At 46.7% G+C, this 23587-nt stretch overlaps 1 protein-coding gene across 2 annotated transcripts in view; it reads right to left on the bottom strand.

Annotated features, from left to right (window-relative positions):
* LOC138749682 (myocardial zonula adherens protein-like) overlaps positions 1–23587 on the bottom strand; it is a 65777-nt gene that overhangs the window by 32085 nt on the left and 10105 nt on the right. The window contains exons 3-5 of one of the 2 annotated variants that reach the window (XM_069911416.1): positions 7398–7550; positions 6070–6162; positions 475–510 (exon numbers count right to left, since the gene is read on the bottom strand). In XM_069911416.1, coding sequence (XP_069767517.1) covers positions 475–510; positions 6070–6162; positions 7398–7550 — 282 coding nt within the window. Of the gene's footprint in view, positions 1–396; positions 511–6069; positions 6163–7397; positions 7551–23587 lie in introns of both variants that reach the window. The other variant, XM_069911415.1, reaches the window with a different exon arrangement.

Genomic DNA, 23587 nt, shown 5'->3' with positions numbered 1-23587 from the left:
ACAAGCCCGAGCTGAGCCCTCGATTGCCTGTTGCCTGGACTCATAGATTTGCCGTCATGACCAGGCCCAATAACTGACCAAAGAGAACAGCCCTTGACTGACCTTCCCTTCTCTGTACCGGGTGCCCAAAGATCAGGAGTAGGCGGTGAAATACAACCCAGAACTTGAGGAGCAACCCTTTCAAGCCCGTGAGCAGGGGGCTGTTATCTGGGGCATTCCATGTATTGTATACCGGCCTCATCCAAGCAGCCAGAGTCCGTAAATAATAGCTTTAGGTAACACCCTCCACCCCATGTCCCCGATGTAAAGAGTGTCCCTCAACCTCGCTGGTTCTCCACTCTCGCGCCCCAGTGATGCTCAGCTACAGCCACCCCAGTGGGCGAGGCACCCCTGTACCTGCAGGTCTATGGTCAAGGTCGTCAGGGAGCTGTTCATCTTCCCATACTGATGCAGGGCTGAAGTATTGGTGCTCACCTCCTTCTGGATGGACTCTTGCCTTGCCTCTGATGCCTGGAACACAAAGAGGACAGCGACACTCCGTCAGACCTCAGAGGAAAACCATCGGATGGAACATGCAGGCCCGAGCAATTGGCGTTGCTCCAGGTCACCAAGACTGGATTCTCTCGCGTCTCCACTGGGCGGGTGGGTGGGGAGCTCCAGGCGATCGGACCGCGTTCCCATGGGCCTGAATACTTCCCACGGGTTCTGGCTGTGCAAATGTCGAACCAAAGACCCCAGTCACCTGAGAAATTCCAACGCCAGGCGCAGGGGAAAGCAAGAGACAGGGGGTGGTTCCAGACAAGGTGCAGTGACAGCTGGAGATGTGCATTCAGACCAAGAGCTGCAGCTGGTGTGAAAACAGACGGCTCGACTGGAGACTTGGCTCATTCCAACAGAGGGAGCCGGAACCCAGGGTCCCCACTGACAACGTCTGCAATGTTTATATAAGGCATGGCTGATTTAATACTCTTTCCAAACCCTGTCTTATCCCCGTAATCCTCGATTCCCATCCTAATCAAGAACCTATCTAACCCAGTCTTAAATATACCCAGTGACTGGACCTCCACGTCATGGCAATGAACTTCACAAGTTCGCCACCCTCTGGGTAAATAAATTCCTCCTCATTTCTGTTCTAAAGGTTTGTTTGAGATTTTGACATGCACCACAGTAACAGGCCCTTCCAGCCTAAGAGCTCACACCCACATGACCAATCAATCTACTAACCCTGGTACGTTTGGAGGGGGGAGGAAACCGTAGCCCCTGGAGGAAACCCACGCAGACACGGAGAGAGCGTATAAGCTCCTTCCAGACAGCGGCGGAGAGGTCACTGGAGCTGAAACAGCATCGTGCTAATCACGCCGCCCTTTATTTTAAGAGCGGAGTCATCCAAACAAATAATTTTGGAGCCGAAGGAGTCTCCACAGCCTGGAGCCTGCCCCACCTTTTCATCTGTTTAATTAGTCAGAGTCAGGGATCGCATGGCAAGGAGAGAGGCCCTGTGGCCCATCGATTCTACACCGAGCACAGTTTCTCAGTTCTGTGGATCTGCCTATTTCAGTTCCTCCCCCACCACTTCCCTTGCTGATGTGTCTGTTCATGGTCTCGTGCATGACCAGACTGGGGCCACTCATAAATTGGAGGAACACCTCATCATCTTCTAACAGGGCACCCTCCAACTGAATGGCATTAACATTGCCTTCTCTGGTTCTGTAAACAACACCCCCACTTCCCCCACCATCACTTTCTCCATTCCCCTATCACCTTTCCCCCAGCTCTCTCCCTCTCTCTCTCGGCCCTTTCATGCCAGGCCCCCGCCTGGAGGCTGGCTACAAGTGCGGAGGGAAAAGTATAAACTTACCTTTTATGGCCCTAAAAGGCTGCTTCTGAGCCGCATTCACATTGAGCGGCACCTCCGGAGCTGATGGAGGCGGGGCTACTGGTGCCGTAGCGCCGTCCACCGATCAACCTCATTCATTTTAAAAATCCCGCTCCTGCGTCTCAGGCAGACGATGTTGTCAGCCCACCCCTGGCCAGCCCCTAGCAGCAGCTGTATGTCCGTGCAGGGTGGTGGAGTGCAGCATTCTGCTGCTGGCCCTTCCCCCCCCCCACCCCGAGAAGGATGGGAGTCGGCGCCTTGGGGCCGGCCAGGGTGCATTCACGGATGTAAATCTCCCAACGCAAGGGCAGAGAATCTTCAACTTTATACTTGGGCTTCTGGATTATATGGAACAGCCTTCTCTCTTCTGTCCCCTCTCTCTCCTTTCACAGAGACAAAACAGTTCTCACCTCTCCTCTTATCATATCGAATTAACACCTTTCGATGTGGTCTGTACTTCTCCCCTTCCCATTCTCCCCCTTTGTGAAACACTGAAGTCTTCAGATGCTGTGATTGCAGTTAAAACACCAAAATGGTGGAGGAACTCAGCGTCCACAGGACGACAAGATATATTGCTGACGTTTTGGGCCTGAGCCCTTGTTTGAGGAATTTGCTTATACTTTGAAGAAGGGCTCAGGCCTGAAATGTCCGTAATACATCATTCTCTCCTCTGGACACTGCGAGACCAGCTGAGTTCAAAATACGAAGTGCCTCTATGAGATCTTGGAATTGAAGAAACCGGGTCATGCCCCCATTACCGGTTGTGCCAGCAGAGTTTTGGTACAGAAATACCCCTCAACACCAGCAGGTGGCACATGTTGTCCACATCACTAAGGACTGCCAAAGTCAATGCAGCGGGTGAGCAGATTCAGGAAGTATCTTGGTGCTGAAGTGTCTGTCACCTTGCTTCGTGATGGAAATGCAGCAACCCATTACCTCGTTAAACAAGAAAATCTGCAGACACTGTGATTGCAGTGCAATCTGAGGAAGGGAAACATTGGTTGCCCAGGACTTCCTCAAGATGCTACGTTGCCTGCTGATTTTCTCCACCACCTTCGTGTTTTGCAGCCAACAAGATCTTTCTCCAAGGGAATATCAATGCTTTATCTCCCAGACAAGTAGAATTCATCAGACAAAGGTCGCACCGGAGGTTGATCTATCTCCTAGCTGAGACCCTGCTCACTAATCTGTCCATCCGGGCACCTCCAACCAGATGGTATTAATGTCAACCTCTCCACCGGTTTGGTTAGCACCCCCACCCCCCCAATTTTTCCTTTTCTCCAGCTCTGCATTCACAGAGCTCTCCACTAACCCCCTCCCCCCCCACGATCAATTCTCAGCTTTCCTCTCCCGCCCTTCCATCCCCATCCGCCTTTTGGCTGTGGGCCTGTGCCCCTCCCCTTACCCCTCTGCCCCCTCCATCCTTTTCATTCAGACACCTGCCTGCTTTTTGCTCGTACCATGATGAAGGCCTCAGGCCTGAAACGGTAGGAACATATCTTTGCGTCCTCTGGATGCTGAGGGACCTGCTGTGTTTCCACAAGACATGGGAGCAGAAATAGGCTATGCTGCCCATCCAGTCTGCCCTGCCATTCAATCCATTTTCCCACTCAGTCCCACTCCCCAGTCTTCTCCCCACAACCTTTGATGCCCTGGTGAATCAATCCCGGCCTCCACAACCACCTGTAGCAACAAATTCCACAGATCTACCACCCTCTGGCTGAAGAAATTCCTCTGCATCTCCGTTCTAAGCAGACACTCTTCAATCCTTAAGTTGTGCCCTCTTGTCTGAGATTTTCCCACCTTACCACCCTGCAGAAGGAATTAGGCAGATTAGGAGATTGGGCAAAATTATGGCAGATGAGATTTAACATAGAGAAATGTACAGTTGTACATTTTGGAAGTGGAAATAAACAGGCAGAATGCTATTTGGATGGTGTGAAAATTCAGACCTCGGGTGTGCAAAGGGACTTGGGTGTCCTGGTGCAGGGAAACCCAAAAATTAATGACCAGGTAGGATTGGTAGTGAAGAAAGCGAATGCTATGTTGGCATTCATTTCAAGAGGAATAGTGTACAAGAGTAAAGAGGTGTTGATGAGGCTCTATGGGGCACTGGTGAGACATCATTTGGAGTAACTGTGTGCAGTTTTGGGCCCCCTATCTTAGAAAGGATGCGATGTTGTTGGAGAGGGTGCAGAGGAGATTTACTAGGATGATTCCTGGAATGCAAGGGCTAACGTATGAGGAGCGTTTGACAGCTCTTGGGTTGTATTTGTTGGAGTATAGGAGAATGAGAGGAGATCTCATAGAGGCATTTCGTATTTTGAAAGGTTTAGATAGAGTGGATGCAGGTAAGATGTTTCCCTTGGTGGGTGAATCGAGGACAAGGGGTCATAGTCTGAAAACTAGAGGTTATCCATATAAAACAGAGATTAGGAAAAACTTTTTTAGCCAGAGGGTCGTGGATCTGTGGAACTCACTGCCGCATACAGCAGTGGAAGCCAGATCACTGGGACCATTTAAACCAGAAATAGACCAGTATCTCATTAGTGAGGGCATCAAGGGATATGGGGAAAAGGCCGGAAATTGGAACTAGTGTAGAGTAGCTTAGTGCAGATTTACGGAACAGACTCGATGTGCCTAGTGGCCTGGTTCTGTTCCTTTGTCTTGTGGTCTTTCTAAATCTACACTGTCCACACCTTTCATCTTCCAAATGAGATTCACCCCCACCCCCCACATTCTCCCAAATTCCAGCGAGTACAGGCCAAGAGCTTCAAACGCTCCTCATATGATTCCTGGAATCATCCTGGTGAACCTCCAGCAGGTTTTGTGTATTTACTGCGATCACAGAGTCTCGAGACATCCTTGTTCCACTCGGAAATCATTGGGCCATCCTTCCACTCACTGGTGAGCAGCAGGGATATTTACTGAAGATTTCACATAGCTGATTCCATTTGCAAGTCCTCCCTGAGTGAAGCAGTACATTCCTTCATGAAGCCAGACGTAATCGGTATTTAGAGTCAAATGAGGAAGTCCTGCAGCCCCCACATAAGAAGTAAAAGGCAACCAATGTTTCAGACCTGGGCCCTTCTTCAAGGAACTCAGCAGGTCCTGCAGCGTCCACTGTAGGTAAAAACATAAAACTGACGTTTCGGGCCCGAGTACTTCTTCAAGGTGTGAGCAAAAAGCAGGGGAGAGGCTTCTATTAAAAAGCTGGTGAAAGGGAAGAATGGGAGGGGGGGAGGGTGGGGAAGGAGTGCAGGCACCTGGTGAGTGGCAGGGAGAGCGGATGGGGAGCCGTGAGAGGAAGTCCCACAGAACTCCCTTTGGAGGCAGGTATTGCTGACGCACTCTTTCGCGTTTTACTCCTTCGTCAAGATCTTGGTCCTGCTGTGACCAGCGTTTGGGCATGAACTGACCTGTGGCAAATGACATGAGTGCCAGAGAACTGCCAGACAATGATCCTCTCCATTAACTGAGAGGCTAACCACCAGCCCTTGCGGTTACTGAGTGCTCCGCCAACAATCTCCTGGGAACCACAAACTCCTTGGAAAAATAACACCAAGACGACTGTAGCTGTCTGCTAAGGTCTTCCTGGTTCAGGGGACTGAACTCCAGATGACCCAAAGCCCCTCCAATGACAGGCTATGAGTCAGGACTGCAATGGAGCAGGGAAGTTCTGCTGAAACTGTACAACATACCAGTGAGTCCGCATCTGGAGCACTGTGTACAGTTCTGGTCTCCTTACTTGAGGAAGGATGGACTGGCTTTGCAGGTGGTGCAGAGGAGGTTCACCAGGTTGAGTCCAGAGATGAAGGAAACACACTGTGATTGCAGTAAACACATAGAAATGCTCGAGGAACTCGGAGTTGTGGGGGGGGGGGGGTTGGCCTAGGAGGAGAGATTGAATCGTCTGGGATTGTACTCATGGAATTTAGAAAATTCCATAAAGGACACTGTTTGAGCAGCTGAGTTTCTCCAGCATTTTGTATTTTTATCTCAGTGGCAGGGTCATAGGAGGTTGGGAATCCCTGAGGCAGGGACTTGCTGGGACTCTCCAAGCCAAGTGTCTGCTGGGATTCTGGTCCTGAGTGAGAAGAGCTCCACACATAACGCAGCGAGGAGCCTTGGCCCCATTGGGCCAACCCGATGGAGAGGACAATTGGCGGGCAGCACCCATGGCCCCAACTCACCTTCACCTCCTCTGTCAGCTGCTGGATTTGTGCCTTCATTCCTCTGAACTCACCGAACATCTGTTGCCTGATCTGCTCCAGTGACTGTCGAACCTGGTGCACAGACAATACATCAACACCCCTTCTCCACAGTTGCCCCTCATTGTCAGTGCATTCCCACCCTCTCCCCGAAACGTGCACAGAAATCTGAGTTCGAATGCAATGTGCGGGGAGGAAAGTTCAGGGTAAATGTAAGAGGCAAGTATTTTACCCACAGAGTGGTGGATCCTGGAATGCACTGGCAGGGGATCATGGAGGTTGGAACATAGGAGCTGAGCTGGACGTAAGAAAAATGGAGCTTTTTGGTGATTAGATCAATGGTTCTCAACCTTTTTTTTTCCACTCACATCCCACTTTAAGTATTCCCTATGCCATCAATGCTCTGTGATTAGTAAGGGATTTCTTAAGGTGGGATGTGGGTGGGAAGTTTGAAATCCACTGTTTTAATTGTCCCTAATTGACTTGTTTGGAGTTTCAGAACTCAATGACAATTTTTGTCAAGCAAAATATTTCAGTAACAATTGGGTCCAGAGCAGTGATTCTCAACCTTCCCTTCCCTTATCTGGTATGTGAGTGGAAAGAAAAAGGTTGAGAACCATTGGGTTAGACCACATGCATTCATTTCTCGTTATCTCATTACAGGAAGGATGTGGAAGCTATGGAGAGGGTGCAGAGCAGATTTACCAGGATGTTGCCTGGTTTGGGGAACGTGTCACATCAGGCAAGGTGACTTCTCTCTTTGGAGCAACGAAGGAGGAGAGGAGACTTAAAAGAGGTACATAAGATTATGAGGGGCTTCAATCGGGGGGACAAAGCAAATATCAGAGGTATTTCTTTTGTTTAAGATGAGTGGAATGTTTATGGGGGATGTCAGAGGTAAGTTTTTTTTTAACAGTGTATTAGGTGCCTGGAATGCATTGTTGGAGGTGGTGGTTGAGGCTGGTACAACACGGGCATTCAAAAGCATCTTAGACAGGCACATAGTTGAAATAAAAACACAAAGTTGTGGGCATGAGGGAGGGAATAATTAGCTTGTTGTGGCGTAGGTTTACATGGGACAGTACAAGATCATGGGCTGAAGGGCCTGTAGTGAGCTGTAATGTTCTGTTCTGTGTTCCAGGTCTCTGGTTGAAACCTGACAGGGTGTTGTTCCAGGTCTCTGGTTGAAACCTGACAGGGTGTTGCTCCGGGCCCAGAGCAGTGAAATCACTGACCACTGGACCTCGCGAGATTTGAGCCATTTCATCAGGCCAGTGCCCGTCACCCATGGAATCAACCAAGCATCTCACCTCCTTGATGTACTTCATTTCCTCTCTCAGCTGGTTAATGGACCACTCGTACACTACCACCTCGGCCTTGCTTGTCTCCACCCTCTGCACCACTCCGAACACCGGGTCTTTGGGAAGGGAAACGGAATCGGAATCAAAGCCATTGTGAAGAGGCTGGAAGAAACAACAGATCGATCAGTCACAGGGTCACACAGGGAAGATCGGGCACCTCAGTGCCACACGGGACAGATATGAACTGAGTCCAAAGTTTTGACATTCATTTAGAATCTGGTCAGGAACTACAGAGCAGGCCCTTCACTACCCTCCCCCCTCCCTCCCCATTCTCTGATGACCATGATGCCAATTTCAGTCAGATTTTATACACCTCTGTCAGGACCCCCTCAGCCTCTGGCACTCTAGAGAAAACAACACAAGTTTGTCCATCCTCCCCTTCTAGCTCATGCACTCTAATCCAGCCAACATCCTGGCAAACCTCTTCTGCAACCTTCCAAAGTCCCCCCATCCTTTCTGCAATGTGCCAACAAGAACAGCACATAATAGTGACCTGAGCAAAGTTTTAAAGAGCTACAACACGACTTCCTCACTTTTATCCAGTAAAATCCCTGCTATTCAGAATTCAAGCAACTGGAGGGATCGGGTCACTTTGTTCAATTGCATTACCACTTTGTTCAATTGCAAAGAACCAAGCCTTTCAGCCCAACTTGTCCATACTGACCAATTATCCCATTCACTTCATATCCCTCCCTACCTACATCCTGTCTAAAAGTCTTTTGAACATTTCCATTGTCCCCATCTCTACCAACCCCTTGGCAACTCGGTCCACATACTCTCCACCCTCTGTGTGAAGCAAGTGTCCTTCAGGACTCCTTTTAAATCTTTCTACTCTTACCTTAAATCTATACCCTCTAGTTTTAGACTCCCTTATCCTAACGAAAAGATTATGACCATTAACCTTATCCATGTCCCTCGTTATCTTATAAACCTCAGTAAGATCCTCCCTCAGCCCCAATGTTCCAAGGGAAAAGTCCCAGCATATCCTCATAATTCAAGACTGGTAGAATTCAAATGCTGGTAACATACTTGTGAATCTTTTAGGCATAATGATATCTTTCCATTAGGTGGGGAACCTATATTCCAAGTCTCACCAACATCTGAACAGCTGTAACATAATGTACTCATTACCCTGACTGATGAAGGCAAATATCTTCTACACCACACTCTCCACGTGCTTCACCACCGTCGTGAAACTACGTACCTGTCAAGGACCAGACAACAGGAGCAGCACACAAAAGGCTGGTGGAATTCAGCGGCATTTAGTGTGTGGCTCCAGTTTTCCAGCGCCTGCAATCTTTCAGGTCTGTGGAGGGCTCTCTGCTGCATCCCACGTTCCCATTGGGGTCTCCTCTACATTGGAGAAGCTGGACTTCGTTGAGCACCTCGACTCTGTTCGTTGCAACAATGTGAATTTCCCAGTGGCCACCCATTTCAATTCCCCACCCCGTTCCCTTGCCGACATGTCTGTCCATGGTCTCATGCACTGCCAGACTGAGACCACCAGAAAATTGGAGGATCACCATCTGGGCACCCTCTAACTGGATGGTATTAATATCCACCTCCAGTTTCTGTTAGAAGCCCCACCTCCGATATCTTTTCCCTCTGTCTCCACAGAGCAAAAATCAATTCTCATTTTTTCTCTTATCATATTCAATTAAGACTTTTTGCCTGTTGGTCTGTCCTCCTCCCCTTCCATTCTTCCCCCTTTCTCTCCCCAACCTTTAATTCAGACACCTTGAAGAAGGGCTCAGGCCTGAAACGTCGGTAACATATCTTTACCTCCTATGGACACTGTGAGACGTGCTGAGATCCTCCAGCATTTCTGTGTTTTGACTACAATCACAGCATCTGCAGACTTTTTAAGTGTTTCAGTCTTTCAGGTTTTCCATGACGGACGTCAGAGTATCATTATTCAAGGTGGCCATTTCAAACGGTCGCATTTTGAGCACATTATCGAAGTCATGTCACATGGTTCCCTTAAGGTACATTTGCATTCATATAGAGTAAAAACACAATGCTGGAGAAACTCGGCAGGTCAAACAGTGTCCATTATGTTGTAAAGATAGATACATAACCAGGCCTGAACCGGGCGAACTTGATGCATTGTGTTTTTAACTTCAACCATGGTGTCTGCGGGCTTTGGTGTTTTACCTACTGCATTCGTATGGAGGCAGGTATAGACAACACTTTCCTTATTGTAATATATCCTCTTTTCAAAGCATCATCTTCCAAAACATGAGCTTCGATATCCCAAATTTCGATCTCTTTAATCCAACAAATCAAACTCTGTGGCTGTTACTTTGTGTAGTTTTAATTTGTTGATAGCTTCGCATTAAGACTTTCATAATGATGAATAACAAAGTATTACTGTATGATAGAGATACAAAAGGTATTTAAAGAGATACAAAAATTCAAAGAAAAATTTCTTGTGCTCACACTTCCTTCACATCTTGTAGAATGAGCAAGCTGTTACCCAGGGCAGTAACACTACAAACAATTGAGACAGGCACAAAATTAACTAAGAAGCAAAAACACAAGGTTTTAACCTTTACAAAAGATTCTGAAGGTGGGATTTGAGGGGTCAGTCGAGCAGCAGGAGAGTTGGATGATCCAGTAAATAAGGGTGAAACAGGAACCTGAGGAAAAGGAATTGCGAAGGTTGCCAGTGTCGAGATGGCTCTGTCAGCGATCTGCCACTGGATTGAGTTCAATGGTAATCAATAGGGACAGTAGCTGGCTCATGGTGGAGCTCTGGAAGCCTGTGGACATGAAAGCCATGCCAACCACATAGGCCTGAGGTGAAGGAGGGAGAAGAGAGCTCGCAAAAAGGTTGGAACAGTTCCTGAAGTGTCAAACTCCAAATGAGCTGATGTACTGTTCTCACAATGAATCGCTGCAGGCCATCAGGAGAACGTTGATTGCAGGAAGCTGGATGTCTGGGAAAAATAGAAAGGAGGACTTCATGTGAGGATGGAAAGAGGAAAAGGGAATCTGGAAATTCATGACCCACTGTGAGAGATAATAGAATATAGGAAGTAAAGCTAGTATGAATGAAATAAGGGAGAATACTAGACTAGATTAGAGGAAGTTAAATTAAGTGCTGAGTAGGGATGAATTCTGATAAGGATGAATTCTGATAAGAGTGTGAGGAAGGGTTACGCAAGTATAATAAAATAAGGGTCTTATAGTGATAGAAAGAATTAGCAAGTTCTGCTATAGAATTAGTAAATCCTGGGGGTTGAGATGTGTGAATAAGGACAAAGGCAGATTCATGAATAAGGACAATGACATGATGGGATCCAGACAGAATTACCAAATGCCAAACCAATCCAGGAGGCAGAAGAATGGTAAGGGGGGGAGGGTACCTCTACACTGAAATGAACTGTATAAAAGTTGGGTGAGCCCCAGTATGTGTGTGATATTCCCAGGGTAAGGGGAAGCACCCAACTTTGCACTGTTGCACAATAAATGTTCTTTGTTCTCAATTTTTGTCTCAAGCGAAATCTGTGAAGGTACTTCTGTTTCTCATTCCACTGTTACTGTGGGAAAGGAACTCAAGCACAGATGGGTCGAATCCGCCACCTTCATCCTCGTCACAACATTGAAGAGCAGGTAGTCATACTTAAGAGTGGTGGACAACAGCACATGCTTTATGTTGGAGCCTTTCTTTGGGCTCACAGCTGGTGGGCAAGTAGTTTTTTGTCTGTAACACTGCCTGTGCCCATCTTGAAGAAGAGGATGAAATCACTGACTGACGATACTCTTTGCAACCCAATGAGACTCTCAGTCAAACCAAAAGTTCAAGAAACCACCAACTTGACGGGGCACTCAACGCAGGTCAGAAGTTGAAGCTCAGGGAAGCTTAGATAAATCTGCCCCTGGCAAATTTGGCCTCATAATTAGCGCCAAGAAAACAGACTCTCTTTGAACATCACTAAGTGTTTCAACATGCATCCTGGGTGCAAGTACATGGTCTTGTTTCACACAACTGATGACTGGAAATGGGTCAGAAGGCTCTCCATCGTCCATTGTTTTGGCCACCTTACAGACCCGGAAGTAGTTGGCCAGTTATGAGGATCCTTTCAGGACAGCCAGCTCACAGCAGCCCAAAGTTTTATATCACTCTTATACTCAATGGCCCAAATCTCTCCAGAATCACGTCCAAGATATCAACTTTCGTCTCAATCTAACATGCCCAGTTTCAGGTTTTCAACAACATGTCACTTTGTAACCTCTGTCTGGAAGTTAGAGGTTGTGAGTTCAAGTCCCACCATTAACCCCCATCTCCCGTCTCGCTGATTGTTTCCTGCAGCTTCCTGCCCCTTCTTTCTCCTATCAGAGAGCCACCCCCTTCCCCACCACTTCTCAGTTTCTCACTCTCCTCCCTGTATCCACAAATTACCTCCTTCCCCTCCCTCCTCCTCCTGCCCCAACTTTATATTCCGTCATCTACCTGTTTTTTCAGATTCCCAAAGGGCACAGGCCTGAAATGCCTTTTACATCCTGTGGACGCTGCATGAATGAAATAAGGGAGAATACTAGACTAGATTAGAGGAAGTTTCTCCAGCACGTTTGTACATTGCCTGCGACCCCAGCCTGTTCTCGTTAAACTGCTTTTGAACAAGTCATTAGCCCTTTCACACTTACAAGTGGTCCCAGAAATTAAAAGGCCAATTGGCCAAAAAAGGGTCTAGTGTGAAAGCAAAATCATCTCGATGCCGGCATCAGATTGACGGCCTCGATTCCTAGTACAATCCCCGGCATCGGTACACACCGGCGTTGCAATCAGGCAAGTGTAGAACAGGCAATTGTATCGTGGGATTGAAATGACCCAAGATTTTGCGTGAATGCAGGAACGTGAAGGAAGAAAAGATTAAAATGAAGGTATAAACTTTGCTGTGGGGGAGGGAGGGGGGAAGAGAATAAATAAATAGCAATCGTGGACAATTTTTAAACAACGTGGGAAATTTGGTAGCACTAAAGCACCCAATTTAAAGGCGGTGGGAAAAAGCGATGGCCAACCTGACTTCCCAGAATGCAGTGAGGCTGAGAAACCCCTCCATGAATGCTTCATGCATGCAGCCATGCATACAGCCCTTTCCCTGCCGCATAGAATTCTGGGAGGGTAGGTCCACCTTCGCTTTTCCCATGCTATTTATAAATTGAGCGCTATAACGCTACCAACTTTCCCACGCTGTTTAAAAATTGTCCACTATCACTATTTATTGCTAGCAATAAAGGTTTATATAGGTTGGCACATCAACAGGGGCTGAAGGGCTCAAACTGTGTAGTGCATAATTTTGTTCAAATATAATCATAATACATTGATCAGGATTTAGGGCAGATCTACCATCGCTCGATGCGTTGTGACATGACTGGTAGAAAGTTGAACAGTCCTAACCCTGAGGATGGCCCCTTGCAAGTGTGAACGCATTCAGTATCCCAATTAGAAGTGATTAAGTGTGAACAGCAAAAACGCCATTCCTATCCCGGGATGCTGAATGGCCAATTTAGTGGGATGCAAGTGTAAAAGGGGCTATAGTTTGACTGCCCGAATATTTCCCTCTTTGAGTGAAGGTCAAACATTGGGCACTTTTACACAGCCACTGAAAAGCAGAAAATTTCTGCTCCCTGGGCAGTGTAAAAAAAGTCGGGACAGAATCTTTTATGAAAAATTCCATCCCATAACTTTTCCACTCATACCCCTACACATTTTTATGGAGCGGCTGCAAAGTCAATTGACCGCAGCAACTCTGTAAGAAACAGGCTCAATGAATAAGTTTCCCCTTCCGACAAATTTTGCAAAAGAGGAAGGCTGTGTAGAAGAGCTCCTGTGTAAACGACCACATTGGGACACACCGGAGGTAAATTTAGGACAGTAAATTAGGGAGTAGATTTAGGACAGAGATGAGGAAAAATAGTTTTTACCAGAGAGTAGTGAATGTTTGGAATTCTCTAACCAGGGAAGTGGTTGAGGCTGCTTCATTAAACATATTTAAAATTCGGTTAGATAAATTTTTACATGATAGAGGAATTAGGGGATATGGGGAGAAGGCAGGTAGGTGGAGTTAGGTCATAAATTAGATCAGCCATGATCGTATTGAATGGCGGAGCAGGCTCGATGGGCCATTTTTGGGCTACTCCTGTTCCTACTTCCTCTGTACTAATTTTTTTTCAGAATAATTCCCAAGATTTTGTGTTAAAATGCCCTTTGTTGATATCTGAAAGCTACTTTAGATGCTTTACTGTGATAAAGAGGCAATGTAAACGCATTTTCTAACTAAGATTAGCAATAATGAATTATTCAAACGGAAATCCAACACCTCCAGCATTTAAGACATCCATTGTGTGAGATCCACCACAGGGTGAAATTCCATCCCAGACGCCAGCTGTCGAGGCACAACTGTGGTCTCTCCCCACTGTACCTCGTTTCTGAAATGCACTTCCATTGAATCCTAATTTCGATAATGGACTATAACATTCAGCTGCTGTGGTCACCCATGTTAGAACCAGGGCACTGTAGAGCACTACAGCACACAAACAGTGCCTTTGACCCATCTGGTCTGTGCTTTACTGTTATACTGCCTTGTCCCAATTACCCTCACCAGCCCCCTAATAAACCTCCCATCAATTTTTGTACAAATTGTTTTTAAATGTCAAAATCCAACCCACATTCATCACTTCACCTGGCAGCTCACTCCACATTCCCACCATGAAGAAGTTCCCCCTAATGTTCCCTTAAACATTATCACCTACAAATAACATGCACGGTTCTCCTCTGATTCGAACCAACATGGCAATGTTTGACTAAAACGGACCATTATTCCTCTCCTTGAAGACAATGAATACTGGATAAAACCACAGCTTAGCCAAGACTGGATTTTGTCTCAGCTAAAAGCAGCACCAGGTGTGATGGTATCAGGGTTTGGGAATCAGGGACCAAGGAGACACTGGATGGGACAGGAAGCCATGCAACTGATGGGGGCGGCATCAGAGGAAGTGACAGGATCCATGGACTCTCGGTGTCTCCAAAGGGGCTCTTCTACTTCTCTTTGGTACAGCATTGGGCTAGTGGCACCTCTTTGTGTGACAATGAAGGAACTTTAACTTTACAAATGCACCTGAGGCAGCAGATCTGGTCTCAATGATGTAATCAATGAACAGCAAGCCCTTAACATTGGTTACCAAATGGGACAGTTGGAATTTGGCGAGTCTCTCTCCCCCTCCTCTCCCTCCCCCTCTCTCTCCCTGACCCCTCCTCTCCCTTTTCCCTCTCCCCTCCCTCCTCTCTCTCTCTCTCACTCCCTTCTCCCTCTCCCCCTCCCTCTCCCCCTCCCCCTCCCTCTCCCCCTCCCTCTCCCCCTCCCCCTCCCCCTCCCCCTCCCCCTCCCTCTCCCCCTCCCCCTCCCCCTCCCTCTCCCCCTCCCCCTCCCTCTTCCCCTCCCTCTCCCCCTCCCTCTCCCCCTCCCTCTCCCCCTCCCTCTCCCCCTCCCTCTCCCCCTCCCTCTCCCCCTCCCTCTCCCCCTCCCTCTCCCCCTCCCCCTCCCTCTCCCCCTCCCCCCCTCTCCCTCCTCTCTCTCTCCCTCCTCTCTCTCTCCCTCCTCTCTCCCTCCTCTCTCTCCCTCCTCTCTCTCCCTCCTCTCTCTCCCTCCTCTCTCTCCCTCCTCTCTCTCCCTCCTCTCTCTCCCTCCTCTCTCTCCCTCCTCTCTCTCCCTCCTCTCTCTCCCTCCTCTCTCTCCCTCCTCTCTCTCCCTCCTCTCTCTCCCTCTTCTCCCTCCCTCCTCTCCCTCCCTCCTCTCCCTCCCTGCTCTCTCACTCTCTCTCTCTCTCTCCTCGAAACTTCCAGCAATTGCTCCATACATTTCACAGAGTTCCTTCAATTATTCCAAGATGGTATGTGGTGGAACCTGAACTCAAACAGATCAGATCAGATACTATTCAAAAGGGTAACATGATATAAAAATTCCAAATATGTGGTCCTGCAAGTCACTTCTCCTGGAGGGTGTTATAACCCCTAGATTCCAACAGTTTGGAATCTAGGGGTTACAACAAGGGGAAACTCAGCAGATCATACAGCATCCACAGGAAGTTAAAGGGTAGCGAACGTTTTGGGCCTGGTCCTTTTGTCGGGCAGGCGCCTAAACAAAAAGGTGGGGATGAGGGGAGAAGTTGAGGGAAGAAGGGGCAGGGGGAGGTGCACAGGCCACAGGTTGTGGGTGGATACAGATGGGAGGGCTGAGAAGTGATGGGAGAGGGTCACTCCCTGATAGGAGGGGGAAGGGAAGGAAAAAGGATAGGGAAAGAGAGATACTCAGGGGAGAGGCTGAACAGAAATCAGAGAAGTCAATGTTAATGCTGTCTGGTTGGCAGTTTCCAAGATGGACTAGAGAGATAGGGGGAGAGGGAGGGGACCCAACCAGGACAGTTCCAGGAACGGAGCAACAGGAGTGGAGTTGGAGTGGGGTGGGGGGAATCCCAACCAGGACAGTTCCAAGTCAGTGATGAAATTATTGGGACAGCAATTGCGGTGGAGGTGGGGAGTCTGGGGGAAAGGGATGACACCTTTCCAGGAGACCGAGTGGGAGGAGGTGTAATTTGTAACAGACACTCCAGTTAAAGTCAAATTGCTTTGTTCTGGTTGTGAGCAGGTAACCTTCGTGTTTCAGTAGACATTTGGGATCTCCCGACACTGTAAGCGGAGCAGCAAACTCTCTCGTGGCCCAGGGCAGGACATGCTCAAACTGACTGGGCCTTGGTGCTGCAGGACCACATTGTTGCCATCTCAATGAAAGCTGGTGCTCAATACGCAAAACACTCCACAAGCAGTCCCCTGTAGAACCATCGTCAATTACAAGACAGAAATGGGCCACTTTCGGCCCATCTAGTCTGTGCCAAACCACTTTTTCTTGCCTATTCTCACTAAGCTGCACCCAGTCCATAGCCCTCCATACCTCTCCCATCCACATACCTGTTGAAATTCTTCTTAAATGTTAAAATTGAGCCCACATTCACCACTTTAGCTGGCAGCTCGTTCCACACCCCCACCACTCTTTGAGTGATCCTTGTGTGATCCTTAAACTTTTCCCTTTCACCCTTAACCCATGTCCTCTGATTTGTATCTCACCTACCCCCAGTGGAAAAAGCCAACCTACATTTACTCTGTCTATCCCCTTCATAATTTTAAATACTTCAATCAAATCCCCCCTCATTCTTCTACACTCCAAGGAATAAAGTCCTAACCTGTTCACCTTTCCCTGTAACTCAGTTCCTGAAGTCCAGGCAACATCCCAGAAAATCTTCTCTGCACTTTTTCCTGTAGTGAAGCGACCAAAACTGCACACAATACTCCAAATGTGGCCTCACCAATGTCTTATACAACTTTGCTATAAAATCCCAATTCCTGTACTCAATATTTTGATTTATGGGCCATTATGCCAAAAGCTCTCTTTACAACCCTATCCACCTGTGACGCCACTTTCAGGGAATTATATATTCACATTCCAAGGTTCCTCTCTTCTACTGCACTCCTCAGTCCCCCACCATTTACCATGCATGTCCTTTCCTGGTTTGTTGAAAAGTAGCGCACCTAACACAGATCTTGTGGAACACCACTGGTCACCAGCAGCCAGCCCAAAAAGGCTCCCTTTATTTCCACTCTTTGCCTTCTGCAGTCAGACAATCTTCCATCCATGCTAGTAGATTTCACGACATACCACGGGCCTCTATCTTGTTTACCACCCTTATGTGTGGGACCTTGTTGAAGGCCTTCTGAAAATCCAAGTAATGGCATCCACTGACTTTCCCTCGTTACGTCGTCATAGAACTCCCAAAGATTTGTTGGGCAAGATCTCCCCTGAAGGAAACCATGCAGACTCTGGCCTATTTTATCTTGTGTTTCCAAGTACACCAAAACCTTGTCCTTGGGTGAGATTGGAATGAGAGGTCATAAGTAACATAAAAGGAAGCTTCTTCACTGAGAGAGTGGTGGCTGAGTGGAATGACCTTCCAAAAGAGGTGGTTGCAGCAGGGTCAATTTTGTCATTTAAGGGAGGGTTGGATAGGGCCAAATGGCCTGTTGGATGTGAGGGGATTGGAGGGTTATGGACAGGGAGCAGGTAGGTGGGACTAGTGGAGTTCACTTAAATCGGTGTGGACTAGAGGGACCATGATAGCCTGTTTCCGTACTGTAATTATTATATGGTTAATATTAATAATAATCTCAAGAATCCTTTCAAGCACCAAAGTCAGGCTAACTGGATAATAATTTCCTGTCCTGTACTTCTCTCTCTTCTTGAAGACTGGAGTGACATTTCCCTGTTCTCTAGAACCATTTTTGACTCTAGCGATTCCTGAAAGTTCACTATCTCTTCAGCTCCGTCTTCCAGAACCTTGCAGCGTAGTCCATCTGGTCCAGGTGATTTATCCACCTTCACCTCATTACTAGTGTCTGCCCCCTCACTCTCTCAAATGTCCACTCCTCCCTGTTTTAATCTTTCAATATCTGAAAAAAAACTTTCCATGTCCTCTTTTATGTCACAGGCTAATTTTCGTATTTCACCTATCCTGCCTTTATTGCTTTTTTGGTGCCCTTTTAAAAGTGACCCAATCCTCCAGCTTCCTGCTAATTTTGCTTTCCTTCTGCCTTTCACTTCCCCCGATGGCCACAGTTGTCTCGTCCTCCCTTCAGAGCCCTTCTTCTTCAGGATGAATTGGCCTTGTGTTTCCCAATGATCCCAAGGGATAAGGTTTTCTTTAAATACACAGAGAGTTGTGGGTGCCTGGAATGTCTTGCATGCATTGCCAGGGATGGTGGTGAAGGGCTCAGGATTAGGGGCATTTAAAAGATTCTTAGACAGGTACATGGATGAAGACAAATAGATGGATATGGGTGTGAGGTCGGGAAGGTTGTGAGGTTGGGTTATATAGGACAGCGCAACATTGTGGGCCAAAGGGCCTGTACTGTCCTGTAATGCTCTAAACCAATTCCCCTGTTCAATGATGTCCTGACAAAAATGGTTTTGTAATTCGACTACTACCCACCTATTCCTTTCTCCCAATTCCTTTTCTCATTCAGAAGGGGGTCATCTGAATCCAATGGTTCACTGTTGCCGGCTTTCTGAACATTAGATGCAGAAGGGACACATTATAACTTTAAAACCCTCCTCAATCTCTTGCTTGCTTGCATTATGCAGAAACCTCTCTGCAGGTCGTCACATATCTTTGGAGCACTTTCAGTCTCGTGATGTTTTTACAAAAGAAAAATGTGTAATTGGAGTTCCTACAATTAGCTCAACATCCTCATTTTTTTGTGGGCCTTTGTTCTGTCCCCACTGACACAGAACCATACCTGTCAACAAACTATTTCTTGTTGATACACAAAGGTGCTGGAGGAATTCAGCAGGTCCTGCAGCATCCAGAGGAATCAGAATTGGTATTTGTTGTCATGAACAAGTCTCAAAGAGAGAGAGAGAGGGGCTGTTTTTTTTTAAACACACTGCTGAGAGAGAGAGAGAGAGAGAGGCTGTTTTTTTTTTAAACACACCGCTTCATGTAGATGTCCTCGATGGAGGGCAGTCTGGTGCCCGTGATGTCACAGGCCGAGTTAACAACCCTCTGGAGCTTTTTTTTGTCCTGAGATTTGGCGCCTCTGTACTAGACAGTGATGCACCAGTCAGAATGCATTCCAAGGTGCACCTGTATAAGTTTTTGAGAGTCTTCAGTGACACACTAAATCTCCTCAAACACCTGACAAAGGAGGCAAAGATCTATAACCGACATTTTGGGCCTGAACCCTTCGTTAATGTATGAAGGGTACACTGTGAGACCTGCTGAGTTTCTCTCGCACTTTTGTGTATTAATTACAATCACTGCAGACTTCCCTGTTTTACAACAAATTATTTCTGCTTATTTTGCACTGCAATAAACGTACTTCCACCAAACACAATTCTGTTTACAGTTCACAGGCGTTGATTTAACAATAATTTTTATGTGACTTAAATAAAGAAACATTTCGAATAATGAATGGATTGGACAGAGTGGATGTAAGATGTTTCCCCTGTAGGGTGATTCCAGGACAAGAGGGGACAGTCTAAGAAATAAAAAAGCCAATTTACCACAGAGATGGGGAGAAATTTCTTTAGCCAGAGGGTGGTGGATTTGTGGAATTCATTGCCACATGCAGCTGTGGAGGCCCAGTCATTGGGGGAGTTTAAAGGGGAAATTGATAGGTATCTAATTAGTCAAGTTATCATGGGATATGGGGACAAGGCCGGAACTTGGAACTAGATGCAAGAACAGTTTAGCTCAGGGAGGTTTCACGGAGCAGACTCAATGGGCCAAATGGCTTGCTTCTGTCCCCTTTTTCTTGTGATCTTGTCATTGAGGGTTTAACGAGATGATGGCAGGTTATTTAATGCAGAGAACAAAGGGACTCGGGATATTGATTCAACAAACTTCTCAGTGGCTGTGTAAGTGACAGGAGAATCCTCCCAGGTTCAATCATTGATTTGTTTTCTTCTCTTGCCCGTGTGGAAGATGAAATGACCTGACTTTTCAGCACCATCTCCTCCGTGGAGAAGGCAATTCAGCTTCTCCTGTTCAAAATTTACCATCTCAGGTAGCTCATTGTCACTCACTAAGTCCTCTCGAGTGTGCATCTGTTAACACTTTCACACAGACATTGAACAGCAGAACATTTTGGGAAATTTTCTGCACCGGCAGTAGCGTAAATATGTCAAGACGGAATTTTTTATGCTAATTCCACCCGTAATTTTACAGAGCGGCTGCAGTGTAAATTGACCGCAGCCACTCCATAAGAAACAGGCCCAATGAATACGACGTTTCCCCCTCCGACAAACTCCGCAACACAGGAAGGCTGTGTAAAAGTGCCCCTGTGTAAAACGACCACATTGGGGCATGCCAGAGGTAGGTACGCTAATTTCTTTTTCAACATAATTCTGAAGTTTCTGTGTAAAAATGCCCAGTGTCTCCCTGCAAATGGGAGTCAGAAGTTTTCAACAGATACTCTGGCAAAACTCCAGGCTTCACCTCGTCCACTGACTCCAAACAATGACTTTTCTATTCGTAGTGCACAAATATTTTTGCTGCTTATTACCAGCATAGTTCTGCAGGTTCCTGTTAAGAATGTACTTTCCAGCTCTCACAGAAGGGGTGTTCGAGATTGACGATCGCGCCGCAGAAAAGGAACGTGCAGGAGGAAGAGTTCACCGATAAGGGGAATGAAAATGTGAATGAACTGTTCAGCATACATACATGGGCCAAAGGATCTGCTCCCTGTCCAGTTCCAAGAGTATGGCACACAGAGTGGTACAGCGACCCTGATCTCGGGTGCTACCTGCATGGAGCTTGCACATTTTCCTAGACAACTTGGGTGCTCCAATGCGTTCCCACATCCCAAAGACTTGCGGGTTGGTGGGGAGGGGTAGTTGGCCACTGAGATTCCCCCTGGTGGGAGGGGAATGAACGTAAAACATAGAACATAACTGCACAGTACAGACCCTTCAGCCCACGATGTTGTGCTGACCTATATAAACCTAAAAAATGTTAAGCCTTCCCTACCTCATAACCCACTATTCTTTCACCCATGTGCCTAATGTTCCACCATCCCAGGCAAGGCAAGGTGTAAAAAAAAGCTTACCACTGATATCTCCCCTAAACCTCCCTCCCTTAGCTTTGTATGGATGTCCTCTGGTGTTTGCTACTCCCACCCTGGGAAACAGGCACTGGCCTTCCACCCTATTTATGCCTCTCATAACCTTGGAGACCTCTATCAAATCTCCTCTCATCCTTCTTCTCTCCAAAGAGAAAAGTCCCTGCCTCATAAGACAGTGTATAATCCAATCCTAGTAAATTTCCTCTGCATCCTCTCCATAGCTTCCATATCCTTCCTATAATGAGGTGACCAGAAGGAATTGGGATAAAAATTCCACAGATTTACCAACCTCCGGCTGAAAAAATCCCTCCACATTTCTGTTCCGAGTGGCCGCCCTTCAATCCTGAAGTTGTGCCCTCTTGCCTTCGACTCTCCCATGATGAGAAACAACCTTTCTACATCTACTCTGTCCATGACATTTCAACATTGAAAACGTTTCAACAAGATCCGCCCTCATTCTCCTACATTCTCGGCCAAGAGCTGTCAAATGCTCTTCATATGATAACCCTTTCATTCCCAGAACCATCCTTGTGTACCCTCTCCAACATCAGAACATGAGGACCCCAAAACTGCTCTCAATACTCCAATTAAGATCTCACCAGTGCCTTATAAGGCCTCAACATCACATCCCTGCTCTTATATTCTATTCCTCTTGAAATGAATGGCATTTCCCTTCTTCACCACCATCTCAACCTGCAGGTTTACCTTCACACAATCCTGCACGAGGATTCCCAGGTCCCTTTGCATCTGGGTATTTTCAATTTTTCCCCCATTTAAAAGTCTGCTAGTTTATTTTTTCTACAAAAGTGCATGACTGTACATTTTCTGACATTAAATTTTGTTTGCCACTTCTCTGCCCATTCTCCTAATTGGTGTACATCCCTCTGCAGCCTCCATGTTTCCTCTACACTACTTGCCCCTCCTCCGACCTTTGTACTTTCCACAAACCTGGCCACAGGGCCAATCATTCATAATCTAAATCATTAATATACAATGCACAAAGATGTGGCGCCAACCCCGACCCCTATGGAACATATGTACAGTCAGATGATGTTGATTATGAACTTGAAAATGACAGCACTTCATATCCTAGTTCTTTCAGATCCACAGAGACCCAGAAACAGGTGTGACAGAGTATTTAGAGGTGGTTTGGCAGGAATTGTTAGAGCAGGTTGCACACAAACATTTTAAAACACAGAATATTTGCAGGACTACTTTTGCAAAATGCTTTTTGCAAAAAGAGCAACAAGGTTGCAGCATACAGCTTGTCTGGGACAGTATGTGATTTTTGCAGACAGAGACAGAAGTTTTGCTCTCAGAGAGAGAGGATGTGAAACAGAGAGAAATCAGTTCCAGAAGGACAAAGCTGGCAAACTTTGGAAGACTGCCTGGTCAAAGGAGAAGAATGGCTGTCTGAAAGGTGACCTGAAAGAATGAGGATCATCTGGAGAACCCTGAAGGGGGCAAGTTTTGTCAGCAAGACTGATTAAACAGGAATCAGGTGCGCATGTCCTGGAACAAAAGGAAATCTTTCTCTGAAGACCAACAAGAACCCTCCTAAGTGATAACCATTTGCTTGTTAAGCACCAAAGACTGGTGAACTTTGTTAATGCTAACTTCTGTGCACAGTACAAGAATTGCCTACAACCAATGAGATTGGACTGTGATCCAAAGAACTTTTCTAATCTTAAATACACATTACACACACCTGCGCTTAGTATTGGGTGGGGGGGGGGGGGGATTTAAGTAGGTGAAGGAAGTTGATAGTAACAAGTTAAAGTTTAATTCTATTTTCTTGTTCAAATATAATTAAAAACTACTTTTGTTTAAGTAACCCTTTGTGTTGTGGTGCATATCTATTACTGCTGGTTTTTCGTAACACAGGTCACTTAGCCATGCTCTTGATCAGTTAGAGTATGTGAACTTCCAAGCAAGAATGATCAGAAAAATCGTTGGAAATTTTTAAATATGTACCCCCGATAGTCGTCAAAAACAAAGTGCCTGGCCGTAATAATGACTGATTGGTTTGGAATTTATTACAGGGTGGACTAGTTTTCAAAGAACATTATTGAGACTTGTGTAGCTGAAGTCTGCAGCCCAGATATCCCCACCCAGTTTTGCCATTTTCTTTTTCCCGTGTTCAACGCAAAATCACAACACCCTGTACAAACGATTATGAAGTCCATGTCTCCTCAGTACTTGGTATTGGCTGCACACAGCAAGGCCAACCCACAAGATGTGTCATATCACAACTCACATTAATCGCCACGATGAGATGAGCAAGTCCATATCTTTGAGAGCCTTTAACAAGACAAGTTGTTCTTACAACAGCATTTCATAGAAAAGGTACAAAACGCATTATAAAAATGTCTAACACCACAAACCTCTGACCTTCTCTGTTAGCCTGTGCTCCTCCCCTTGCCCCTTCCTCTCTCCTCTTCCCCCCTCCCCCACACCTTTTTAC

Source organism: Narcine bancroftii, chromosome 14, assembly GCF_036971445.1.
Source record: "Narcine bancroftii isolate sNarBan1 chromosome 14, sNarBan1.hap1, whole genome shotgun sequence".
NCBI classification, from domain to species: Eukaryota; Metazoa; Chordata; class Chondrichthyes; order Torpediniformes; family Narcinidae; genus Narcine; species Narcine bancroftii.
Note: the sequence above shows the minus strand (reverse complement) of the source record. Positions and strands in the feature narration are given on the sequence as shown.